This window comes from Gymnogyps californianus, chromosome 9, assembly GCF_018139145.2.
Source record: "Gymnogyps californianus isolate 813 chromosome 9, ASM1813914v2, whole genome shotgun sequence".
NCBI lineage: Eukaryota > Metazoa > Chordata > Aves > Accipitriformes > Cathartidae > Gymnogyps > Gymnogyps californianus.
In genome coordinates, this window is record NC_059479.1 from 20,439,661 (window position 1) to 20,452,964 (window position 13,304).

General features: G+C 38.8%; 1 protein-coding gene across 1 annotated transcript in view; it reads left to right on the forward strand.

Annotated features, from left to right (window-relative positions):
* Positions 1–13,304, forward strand: part of COL4A5 (collagen type IV alpha 5 chain) — an 86,946-nt gene that overhangs the window by 31,508 nt on the left and 42,134 nt on the right. Inside the window, 11 exon segments of the mRNA XM_050902075.1 lie at positions 4,166–4,255; positions 5,539–5,583; positions 6,334–6,378; positions 6,485–6,547; positions 7,325–7,378; positions 8,103–8,129; positions 9,390–9,470; positions 10,512–10,574; positions 11,133–11,168; positions 11,267–11,308; positions 11,417–11,509. Coding sequence (XP_050758032.1) covers positions 4,166–4,255; positions 5,539–5,583; positions 6,334–6,378; positions 6,485–6,547; positions 7,325–7,378; positions 8,103–8,129; positions 9,390–9,470; positions 10,512–10,574; positions 11,133–11,168; positions 11,267–11,308; positions 11,417–11,509 — 639 coding nt within the window.

Sequence of the window (13,304 nt, forward strand, 5' to 3'; positions counted from 1 at the left end):
TAGATACTATATTTCTAATTCTGTTAAGTTAGTCAGTGCTCTTCAAGTTGAGGAAGAATTTATGTTGACTAGTATTAGAATCTGAGGCAACTGTTATTGTCACCCTATCATTTAGAAAGGGAGAGACTAATATGGCTGTCTGTTGCATCACTTCTTCCGTGCTGTACATCTTTTAATGTTACTACAGACATTTGTACAGGAATCTAGTTTTAAGTAGCCACCCATAGTTAACTGTCTTTAGACTCTTTCTGATGTTCACTGTTTTCATAGCAAGGGCAGGAAGCAAGTATGTGCCTCTATTGCCAAATGTTACAACCAGGCTTTTACATTTATTTAGGCATCAAAATGGGCTGTCCAACTACTGCTTTCCTGAATATTTTTTTGCTCCTTTTCTTTTTAAGTCTCTTTTTTCCAGAAGTATACCACATCTATGTAAATAAATATCCTGGTTTCTCTCCCCATAATGTCTTTTATAAATATTTAGGTTTCAGGGAGAAATTCTAGAAATGTAAATTACTTGTGCATGCTTTAAAACTGCATCTATCCCTGATTTCTTAAATGCTTGTGACCTATTATTAGAGTACATGGAACTATGCCAAGTTTTTCTGTATCCCTGTTTAATTGGCTATATCTTGCTGCAGCTTAAAGCATAATTTTAGAGTTTCCCAACTATTTTTTTTCTTCCTGTCCCCCAAGCAACAGTCATGTTCAAGCTTATAAGCTGACAGTTTTGCCACGTCTGTGTAGCTGATTGAGGGCAATTGCTTTGCCAGCTACTCTGGATTTATCACTAAATGAGATCAGAATCTGACTCCTCACCCATTCCCCAAGGAAATGATGGTTTATAGCTGCTGCATCTTTATTCTGCTACGGAAACAATCCTGTACTTTAAGGACTGGAAGATGAGATCTGAGTTGACCTAAACCTTTCCTATTTATGTTTCTCTTTAGTAGCTTCTAGTTTGAAACAAAAAGTATCCAGACTTCCTCAGTTCTTTCTGTGCAAGCGAAACTGGCTAGTGACTGCCAGTTTTTGCATCTATAAGAAAATACATTGCACATTAGCCAGGGACTTCAATCTCATTATATCCCCAATGATATAATGTCCTTTTTTGGCATTGACTTTTTGGGGAAGACTTTTTAAATGTCTTTTCAGTTTCAGTATGTTCTTGCAAGGCAGCAGGCAGTTTTTCCTGGCAAACTTGTAGCATCTGAATCTTCATGAAAAGAGTATGGTATATGCAAGGTGTGCAACAGGAAAAGTCTGGAGGTAGGAGCAACGTCTGAAAACTGTTATCGCTTCTGGGATCCTTCTATACACTATTGAAGTAGAAGACAATTAAAAAAAAATCCCCCCAACGTCATCTGTACTCCAGAGAGCTGGATTAGCTTGGTATCTCCCCCTACCCAACTTGCCCACATTTCTTTCTCTAACCAATTTTTTGATCAAAAATAGTGATTATAGTGCAGCTATTTCATCTGTAATTAGTTTGATACAGTTCCCTCAGGAAGTGTCTGGTGTAATCCCTCAGCTGTCCCCAAGCGTAGTCCTTCAAATCATCTGTTCACTCTTGGGGGTAATTTGCTGGTAAACTCCACAGGAGTTGCCCTGGCAACAGTTTCCTCATGCAAGGCTCTCATTGTTGCTGCTCACTTTCAAAGTGGGCTTGGAAAACACTCATTTTGTAGTTTCAATAGTGCAATTTACTAACAGCATCTGTTGCCTCCTGTATTTCTCTTGCTTAACTGTTTGGCTTCACTTTAAAAGCCTTGGCTTCCCAGTTCTGTGACTGCTTAGAGTGGAAACCTCAGAGTAGTTGCATTTTAGAGAACAATTCTTCAACCTTAGATGACACACAAGGCCAACCCTCTGCTAAAAGTCTGTTCTAGTAACCATTTGCAGATGTTACTTTCTCTAACAAAAATGTGAAGAAGTGTGACCAAGTTGAGATTAGTAGGCGTTGTGTAGCCTAGCTAGCACCTGACACATCTGACATGCCTCTTGTACGCAGGTGTGCTTCCTTGGTGTGCAAACACAGTTCTTGCCAGAGCTTGCTCCAAAGTCTGGCTCTGTCTAATGTTTTCCTTATCTGGCACTCCCAAATTCCTCATTCTCTCTCCTTCAGGGACACACTAACCCTTTCATATCCTGGCTTGAGATAGTAACACTCCTCCACAGTCTTGCTTTTCTGATGAGGTAGCACGCCAGCTGTATAGCTCCATGCGAAAGTACAGCCTGGCACTTTGTGTGCAAAAAGACAGTCTGGACCCTGACTGTCAAGCTTAAGCTAGCCTCAATTTATGATGCGATTTCAGCATTTCCACAGGGGAGAAAAGATGTCTATGCTGTATAAGAGAGCAATATGTGACCTACAGTAAAAGAGGAGTATGTTTACATTTTAATTAATAGGAAGCCAACTTTAGCAGACCAGTTAATGAGCTGTCCATTCCTATCCAAGGAATCCTTCTGAGTCTCACTGTATAGGTAGGACTGAGTACAGTTTAGCTGTTTCCTCTGTAAGGTTGCAGCTCTTGCTTGCACACAGCATTTAATCTCTCATCCAAAAGGTATTCCTCTTGTGTTTCCGAGGAAGCAGTATAGCAAGTACTGGAAAAGAAGGCAGGAAGAGAAGCCCTGTTACTTTCTCTGAAAGTTTTTGTGAGATCTCTGCATCTTGTAAATGTTTTGAGTGCCACTTCTAAGTTCCTGCCCCCACCCCCCAAGTGGAATACAGAGCACCTACCTAAGCAGTACAGTGAGAAGATTAGGATTTAAGAATGAGACTTTAACACTGCTGTCATGCTGAATACCTGCTGTCATGCTCAGCATACAGCTGCTTATGGAAAATAAAGGGGAGATGAGCAAAGTCTGAATATTGCCTTTTGCATATTGTGCTCAAGGCTGCAGTTAGATGCTTCTGTCTGCTTGCAATTCCCAGTCTTCAGTTCTCTGCTGCTGTCGTCTTGAAGATGTGAGATTGCTGGTTCTGTTCTTTCACCTGACTGAGGAGAGCTAGGCGGGACCTCCCAAGTTCTCCAAGAGAGTGCCATAGCTGGTAGACTGCCAGATAATAGATGTGGGAGCTACTACGCCCATTCTTGCTGAAGCAGTGCAAGCAAATAAAAATTCAGGATGAATTGGTTTAAAGAGAATGTACAAAAGTCTGCACAACTCTAACCTAGTGATTAAGGTGCTTGTTAGGATGGAACATTTCTTTGGCAGTTCCTGTAGTTGTTGTGAAAAAATAATTGGGGTAAATAAACAGAACTTTTTTACATGTAGGAACCAAACCTACCAACCAAACCTATCTGTAGAGCAATAAGGAATAATGCTGAACAACTGCCTGTTTCATAAGCAGTTATATATACTGCTGTTGATGTAACAGAGCTGTAGGAAAGATCTGTTTACGCAGTTGAAAAGTGTACCATAATATATATATGCACAAAAAGGTGTATTAATTCTGGTATTTCCTAACTTTTCTGTACCAATTGAAACTTTAATATTTACTGATTTTTGTGACTGACATACAAGGAATAAAAGTAAATATTTTATGAATTTGCAGCTATGCACATTCTGAAACTGCAGGTAAGTGACATTGTTAACTTACACTAACAAGTTAGAGGGCGGAATACAATGGTATATGGTATTTGTTATGCTACTGATGGGCTATTATGGCTAATCATTGCATAAATATTTAGCAAAATATGGTTGCATCTTGCAACTGTGAAATAATAAACAACAGTCATGGTATAGCAGTAATCTACACCCTTCTGAGAGTTTTTATAGGTATTGCAGCAGAGGTGAGTTTTCAGGAGAGACTTGGTAACTAATAAAGCTGTGTTTTTATAGGAAGGAGGGAGAGTTCTATATATTTAAGCAGTACAGGAGAAACAGATGGTTGAATTATTTTGGTAAATAGGTGACTTAAATACTGGATAAACATCCTATGAAACCTGTTTAAGTGGTGCAATTAAAGGCAATGGATGTGTATGTTCAGGAATTTCTGTAGCTAAGCAGGTGAGATGTTTAATCACAGTGTTTGTTTGTTTGTCTGTATGATGACTTCCTACAGAAAACCAGAAAGATAATGTGTTTTCTGAATTTTTCTATCATAACTCATGCTTTTGTCATGTTACACCTCCACCGCCACCTATTCTTTTTGTAGGGTGAAAGGGGATTCCCAGGCTTGGAAGGACAGCCAGGTTTGCCTGGATTTCCAGGACCGGAAGGACCACCTGGTCCAAGAGGTTCAAAGGTAAGTCTCAATTCACTTGAATAGCATGAAAATGCTAGGTGGTGTTAGCTTGCTTGTAGTGCTGATCCTAAATCATTCCAGAACTCCTGATTATCATTGGTTTAATAGTCAAAATCTTCAGATGTTGGGATATTACATAGGTTTTTTGTTTGGTTGGTTTGAATAGTCAACCAGAGGAAAAAGATTGCTCTAAGTTTCCTATTCTTCACCTACACACGTTTGCAAACATGACGTGCGCGCTTGTATCCTTTCACTAGGTACTGCATATTAAGGTCAAAGAACGGGTTTGGCAAGGTGCTGTAATGTAGTTTTATTAGTCCTTGCAATAATGCACTCCATCGCTTAGTTTACTCATAAGAGTGGTGTTCGGCTGTCAGCTGTCCGGAGGGGTCCCGCCACATAGGTAAACTGTTGTTTGCACCTGGTGGCGTTCCTGGCCTGGTTTTGGCTGGGGCAATGCAAATGAAGACCTCATTGAACCTATGCACAGACAGCTGAGGAACGCTCCTTGCTTTTCCTGGAGGCTTTCAGTTTATTTTTATTTGCTACTGAATTACATCATTACACTCAGATGGTGCAATATAGCATTAAAATGTTGAAAAGCCTTTCTCTGAATGCATTTATGTTTAATATACACAAGATTATCCAGGATCTGACATTTCTTTTGCAAATGCTCACAGTCTAAACTAACAGAAGCACATCAAAAAGAAGCAAAGAAAAAAATAGGTAGGTGATAAGAAAAAAATGAAAGTCTACACTAAAAGAAAAGATTAATTGGATATAAAAAGAGTGAAACAACAGAGGGGTCTTGGACTAGAAACTTTGATTATATTTTTATTCCATAAATGTCTTTTCTTCTCAAGATTTTGATATGAAGTTCTGCATTATCAGAATACAAAATAATAACAGTACAGTATCATTCACATTTAGTCTTGTATATATTGTTTTGCCCACAAGAGGTCACTGTAGGATATTTGATGAAAGCACAAGAGGTATCTGTTTATAAGCACTCTTTAATAGCTTTGATTTTTTTAAAAACATTTCCTCTAAGTCATTGTTTATCAGCAGTAACAAATACTTCTCCATTCAAAGTCCAACGCCCAAAATAAAATAATTTTGAACCCTTTTACTCAGGACATGACAACTAATGTAACTTTTAGTCCACTTACTATAAACATGTAGAAGAAATTTTATCATGCTTACAGTTTAATGTGATAGAAATGCAGACTGCAAACTTGAGTGTGGGTTTTTTGTTTGTTTGTTTGTTTGTTGGGTTTTTTTAGGGTGACGATGGACTTCCAGGGCCTATTGGACCCAAAGGAATCAGAGTAAGTATTGGTGCAGTTTTTGGGTGGTATATTGGAATTATGGATAAAGACTGCCAGGCATTGAGTGGGTCCTCACAGAAGTGGTGATTTATGGAGGGAAAAAATTAACTTAAATCTGAAGAGTAATTTATCTACCAGCTAGAAGAGATTGTATTACTTTTTATAAGTAATATAAGATTGTAGAAGTAATACAATCTTATGTATTGCTTGTATTATTTTCATAAACTCGTTAGGGAGAGTAGCCCCAATACTTATTTGATCTGTTTTGCTATACAGGACCTAAACAAGTGCCAGTAACTTTCCTTCAGTTTATTCTGAAGTAGACACAGTATGTGTAGGGTCGATATAGGAGAGGTTTCTTTGTCTGGAAATCCTTTAGGTTTTGTGCCTTTGCTTTTTCTTGTCAGACCTCTCAGCTGGTGACAATTGATGCATCTCTGACTTCATTGGGGCACATCCATTTTCCACACCAGGACTGTTCATTTATTTTCTCTATATATCTACATACTATTACTTTAGTTCTTCTGCATTGTTTTCCCTATGTTTTTGTGGATATTTCCCTGAAAGAAGAGTAAGAACTTTGATGGTTGTCCAGCATGGCATTCTTTTTTTACAGGTGATTCAGATGTTTCTGTTTTTCTTTACTTACATATGCACACATAGGTTACATTTAGTAAAATCTTGGTAAATGCTTTTGCACATCCGTTCGTACCATACTGTTTAAAACATATGTGGTTGATTTCTTTCTAGGGACCGCCAGGGCTGCCAGGATTTCCAGGAACACCAGGACTTCCTGTGAGTAGGAATGGGCTGTATAGATATGAATCTGTTCCCTTTTGTCTTTCAGGCCCAGAAGAGCGTCCTACAAGCTAACTCTTCTTTCCTCTTTTCCACTTTAAAGGGATTACCAGGACAAGATGGGCCACCAGGACCTCAGGGTATCCCAGGATGCAATGGAACAAAGGTGGAATTCCTTAAAAATTCTTAACAATGCAACAATAATATGATGAAGACCTCTTGTTCTCCTGGCTATAGCCAATCGGTTTAGTTTATTATGTGCAGCAGTACTTGCCATTACTGAGTTATGCAGGTAATTACAAGATAATTCAGACTTACACACACATCTGAGAGAAGGGGTCATGGTCTGGTACTTAAAGCACAAGTTTTGCCAGAAGTTGCCAGCACCAAGACACAAGATTTATAATCTGTAGCCAAGGTAGTTAAATTCTTTGTTCTAATCCTTAATTTTATAGCTAACAACTGAGAGGAGTGTCTGATAATTAGATCATATACTGCATCTCATCTTTGTAGTAGACTCTTGCTACCAAAGAAAACTCATTACCTAACAGTGAGACTTTTTTGTTATTAATTTTTAATAATATTGCATTGAAAATACTGATTCAGTATCCTTGTTGGAAGGAATCACTTTCATTCTAACATCTTACTTAGCTTCACGTTATGATTTTTCCACAAGAGAAGTTGATCTTCTACAGCACTATGTGTGTTTTCCATCTCTGTAGTATAGTACTTTGCCTGGAAGTATGTGGAAATATCTGAATGTGGAAAGTTCTGTTTCAATCAGTTGTGTGATTTAACAAACTGTTTATCCTATAGCTTGTTGTAATACAATTTGCTACTCTGGAGTTATAAGCTAACAATGAAACTGGACTTCTCAGTCAAAAGTTGTTTATCTGTTTTTGTTATGTTTTGGTTTTGGCTAATCGTTTTCTTAATCCCTAAGGGAGAGCGTGGATTTCCAGGCAGTCCAGGTTTTCCTGGTTTACAAGGGCCTCCTGTAAGTAAAAGATTTCCGGATCAGCTACCTGTAATCCACTGAAAGAATTCTACTTAGATCTGTGAAACATCAGATAAATATCAGCCTCTTTTTGCAGTTGTTCTTTTAATAATTAAGAATATATTAATTTTTTTATGGTTAATGAGAATATTTTAGATGTCCAATAAAAGTGAGCTTTTCTGCTGCATGCTGTTGTAAAGCTAATAAAAAGCCCTTTGAATTCTCACATGCTGACATGCTTTGCCACCTGCAGAAAAATACAAATACGTGCACGCGTGTCAGAGAAGTAAGATGTTGATACTGTCATCTGGTACATCTAAAGAGTCTTACTGGTGATTAATAGGGCAGAAAAAAAGAGACAGTGTCAGATGTTTTCATTATAAAACACAAGGATGTACAGCAAAGTGACTGTCAGAACCAAAGTACAAACAAAGAAATGTAGTAGACAGGATGGATAATAGAAGGCAATAAAGAAACAAATTGCTAGGAAATGGAAATGTAGTCCCTTTAATGCTCAGCATTCACTGTGAAAGTACTTCTCTAATTTTTCCATTTGATTCTGAAGATCATAAAAAATTTCTTTTCTCCTGTTTCATATCTTTTTTTAGATTTCTATCTTTAATGCTTGCCTCATGGTGTAGATCTGATGAGTGGTTTGCAAAGAACACACCAATGATTTATTTCTATTGATCTTTCTTTTATTTTTTGTTTCTTTTAAACAAAGGGACCCCCTGGTCTGCCAGGTATGAAGGTAAGTGTTCTGTACTCGCACATCGAAGTACTAACCGGGCGTGGGTGTGCAGTGTGATCTGGCATAAGTAACCTGCTTGCTTTTGTGCAAGACCATGTGCATCCACTGGAATCTGGAGTGACATTCTGCAGAAAGCTTAATGTTTCTAGGCCGCTCCAGTGCAACTAACTGGAAATTCTGCAGTAGCTTTACTCAATTTGGGTCAGTAGTTCTAGAAGTAGCAGACTGTTTTCTGAAGCTCGTTTCCTTAGGAGTGTGAGGGACAGTGCCTGTTTGTGTTGTGAGGCATCAAGTTAGCAAAAAGTGTACAAACACCCAAATGCACCAGTAGTCTACCTGTGCATGCTTAAGAACACTACTAGAGACTAAGCAATAATAACTTAAAATATCCAGTGAAGAGAACAGTGCAACATCTTATGTTCCTTTTGAAAACATGCTTTCTACTGTATAGATTACTACATAGATGGCTTTTTCTCCTAATGTAAATAGTCTCATAATCTGATTTTGGACCTTAAGGACCCGTTTTATTTTTTAAGGGTTTTTTTGTTGTATCCTTGACCTATTTGAGCATGGGCCAAAACATCAGTTTTGGTTCAAATCTATTTGAAAGGAAACTTGACCCACAGAATTATTCCAATAAACTCCTGAGAGGACAGCATAACACTGGTGCTGGGAAATTGTGACTATTAAGCTGAATTGTTTTTCTCAGCTCCTTTTCTTCCCACTTGTTTTAAAGATATTAAAAGGCAAGCTGATCAGAACATACACTTTTAAAACAAAGATATTCCGTGAAATCAATAAGAAACTGTGCTTCAATATAGAACACGAAGCATGACTATTATAACAGCATACTCAGCATTAATCTCGTGAGGTGGGACATAGGAAAAAGCTGAATGAGTCTTTTTTCTGTTGTGTCCTATCCACCGCTTTCACGTGGAGCTAGAATGTCTCTTTCTTTTGTGAAGCATTTGTATTTCAATCCCCTAATCTTTTGGAATTTAAATCAATGCTGATATATTTGTACATATAAAAAAGAGAGCTTTTAATAGTTGGTAGTTTAGCCATTTAAACAATCCTCATCTCTCCTAAAAAGAGCTATTCTTGGAGAATCTAGTACTTATATTAAAGAGTACTACTAGGGTGTAGCATAACTCTGAGTCTCTCAGAGTCTTAAAAGCCGCTATGTGTCCTTTGAAGTCAGAATGGTGATAAAGAATTGTAAAATGTGCTATTAGTTAAAGTGAGCTCTTTTTCTTCTAGGGTGAAGCAGGTGAAATAATTACATCCTTGCTGCCAGGACAGAAGGGCGACCCAGGATTTCCAGGTCTTCCAGGGATACCTGTAAGTTGTGTAAAGTACTATTAGGCTGCGTTCTGCCAAAAAGATAACATGAAAAGTATTTGCATTACAGCACAATTGGAACATTGGTGCTAGGCGATCCATATATTTACATGGAGAAGCAGGGCTCACATATAATGTACCTCTAGTTTATGGCTTGAGGGAAAGTAAGTGCTTCAGTATTACTCCTAATAGGGTGACCCAGAGAGGCCAGAAAGGTCCCCTGGTCAGGAGAGTGGTATCCAGCAGACAGCAGTAGTCACAATTACTGACTTGCTTCTCTGTTTTCCCTGCCTGTTCCCTCTTCCTAGACATTCTCCCTATCAGTTCTGGAGTTCCCTTCCCTTCTTCATCCTGAGGTAAAGCAAGTAACATCTGCCTTTCTGGGCTGTAGCCACTATTTTGGATGGTGGGAAGAGAGGATAATGTCTCAGCTGTTCTCCTCATGTTGCACCTCCTGAACAGTGTTTCTGTTCTCCCAGCAGTCTTCTGTGAAAACAGCTAGTGACTCCAGGCCCTGTGCTTCCCCACTGAGCCATTCATTGCTTTAGTGGAAGAACAAGGGGAGCAGAAAATGAGTCTATCGGCCTGGACTGGACAGAAGCCAGAGACTCCCATTTCCTGGTACAGAGAGGCAAGCCCCAGGCTATTCTGACCAGACTGAGCCTGTTAGCATTTCTGTTCCTCTGATCTGTGCTTCCCTATTGTCTGTTTCTGGCTGGGAGGAATCACAAATACAAAGTGTTTTGTTGTTCTCTCTCAGTGCATGAAGAGAAAGAAAGCCCAAAACTAGTTCAAAACAAACAAAAAAGCATTCCCTTATCCAAGCCAAAGAGATGTATTGATGTTGAGAGCAGAACACTCCTAACACGATGTACACTCCTTTAGGCCTTTCCACAGGGACGGATTGGTAGGTTAGTGGTCAGCTACTTTGATTTGACGTGTATGCGGTGCCAGCTATTGGGGTTTTTTGACCTTGAAGGTCTCACTGTTTTTTTTCATAAAAAGGTGCCTCTCTCATAGCCTCTTCCACTTTCTCAACAGGGACCACCTGGCTCCGTGGGAATACCAGGTCCAGTTGGCCCTCCAGGACCCCCAGGTTTGACAGTAAGTTTCTTTAACCTGTTACCCATGAAGTGTTAAATGGGGCAGTTACTTCTTTGTTTCATGTTCTCGGAGGCAGGTCAGTAAAGTGCAGAGATCTTGGTAGTCAAGACTTGGTATGAAGACAACAGCAACCGTGCATTCAGTTCACCCTTGAGCTGCTACTGTGCACATTTAAATGTGATACATTTGAAACAGCCTGTTCCCAGACCTCTTTTTGTTTTAAATCAGGCTGAATCTTTGGGCCGGCTCCTTATTTGTGTGAAACCTGAAGGACAAGATTTAGCTTATTTAGACCAGGATGATTCTTTCCTTAATGTTTAATACCTGACTGTTTAATTTTATTTGACTCTCTCACTTAAAGGAAGAACTAGTTTTTTACATCTGTGTGAAGTTGAATAGCATGAGGAAGAGCTCTCAGAGGAAGGCAAGGTGCCTTGTCAACATGGGTATAATACACAGGAGTCAAAGTAGCAACATTGTTTTGGTTCCCCCCCCCACCTAACAAGGGGGCATGTAAAATGCTTGGAAATGACTTTTTTTGGTTTCCTTTTTTAATAGGGACCTCCTGGTCCACCAGGACTGCCAGGACCTAAGGTATTTTCTTTCCCTCATTGATGGTGGTGGTGGACTGTTTTGTTTTTCTTTCTGTTCATTTGTGACTTCTAAGGGCTGATGAGTTATACTTTTTGCAGGGTAATATGGGTTTGAATTTCCAAGGACCCAAAGGTGAAAAAGTGAGTAGGTGATCATGATGATATTTTTGTGTATTAGTTTCAAAATACTTATGCATGCCATTTTGGCTTGTATTGCCTGTAACAAACTGCCATCTTCTTGCACATTAGGGTGAACAAGGTCTTCAGGGACCTCCAGGGCCACCAGGACAAATTGGAGAACAGAAGAGACCAAATGACATTGAGTTTCAGAAAGGAGATCAGGTGAGGGGGAAACTATATCCATCTGCAATTAGCACGTGATCAAGCTGCAGCCTCTATTGGTTTGGCTCATATATACTCACATCCTGCTTGCTGCAGAGGTTCTATTATTTTTCTCAAAGTATTGAATATTTCAGGCCTGAGTACTTTTCCTTTAATAGAAGGCATGCCAGCCACATTAGCTCAGTTACTTCCCTTAGTAAAATAACTATTCTTAAGAAACTCTCTTAAAGGAAGTTCATAGTAACAGTAAAAGCAGTTAAAATATTCTCATTCCTTGGAACACCCAGACTGCGATTTTCAAAGCTGTCTGGGGATTCAGATTCCCATTAATTAACCAGCTATGTCATCCATTGTGAAGAAGTCTTTCAAAAATTTTAACTCAATTTCTTTTTTTTTTCTTTTTTTTTCCCCCTCCTTTTTTTTGTCATTAGTGACGCCCCAAGATCTTTCTTCCTTGTGGTCTGAATAAAGTGCTTTCCCTGTTTCTGGCCTCTCAAAAGTAAATATCAAGCCATATTATGACAGTAAGCTCAAACTGTTGGTTTGATTTGTATGGATCCTTCCCCACCCATAAATGCCAAAAAGTCATTGGGAGAGTTGCCATTTTTAAAGTTATTACATTTTTTCCTTTCTTCTTCACTGGGGAACATTTCACAGTACCATTTGATTCTGGGTGCCAGTCATAGACAGTCTGAGCAGCACCAGCAGGATCATGGGTGCCTGGATTTCATGTTTCCTTTGAAGTTTCTGTGGTATTCTCAAATACCACGCTGAGTAATAGAAGAGTTGAGGTAGATATTTTGAGGCAAGAGTGGTGAGTGATCGTTTTTATGCTCTGGTTATTTTGCAAACGTCACTGTGGTAACTGAGCTTTAAACTATTAGTTTCCTCTGTCTGTATTTGGATCAGTTTTTTCCTTTCCACCTTTTCATCTTGGGAAATATGTCAGAGAAGAAAGCTTTGGTACACAGCGGTATTTTATTTTGGCAGGGTGTAGGACAATTCTGCCCTTCATCTTCATCAAAACCATTTGTTACCCTTCCTTTCAGAAGAACATTAGGCACCACTAAGGCATTACCTAGAGCTGTCCACTGATGTACATTTGCAATGCGCAGTCATCCTAGAAAGGTCTCAGTCTCTGGTTTTGTCTCTGTTTTACTGGATGGTAGGACAGAAGGTAAAGAGCAGCATTGTGTGTCTTTATAGTTCTAAGAAAACACAAGGTGACATTTTGACTACACTGTAGTTGAAGCAAAAATTCATCGGACTTTATTAGGGTCTGAGTAATTTGCCTCTGTCATCATGGATCTCTGAAGGACTAATTTATACTGGCATTAAGTTATACAAAAGTACAAAATAAAAGCATTCTAACTACATTCCTTTTAAAGTACTAAGACTTACAAATACAGTCTGAGTGCATTGCCTTTGTCCATTAACAATGATTTCAAAGTTTAAAAATTTGTTTTTATTTCAACAAAGGTTATGCTTGGTAGTATACAATCAGTAAAAAATTTCAACATTACACTTATTTTTTTTTGTGAAATACACACGAAGTTCTGGTGTGTACCTCCACCTATGATCTCTGACTGAAAAATCAAGTGTATAGATGGGCTTGTAAAAGTCTGAGAGGCCTCCAGGAAAATAACAGAAACTCTGCACAGAAACCTTTTGTGGATTTGATAGCCTGTAACTTTTCTTTAGGTTAATGGTGAAGAGATTTAAGAACTTGTACAAAGGCGTAACAAGACAAAATACAAACCCTGACTTTTTAACACAGTGATCCTGTGACACTTTT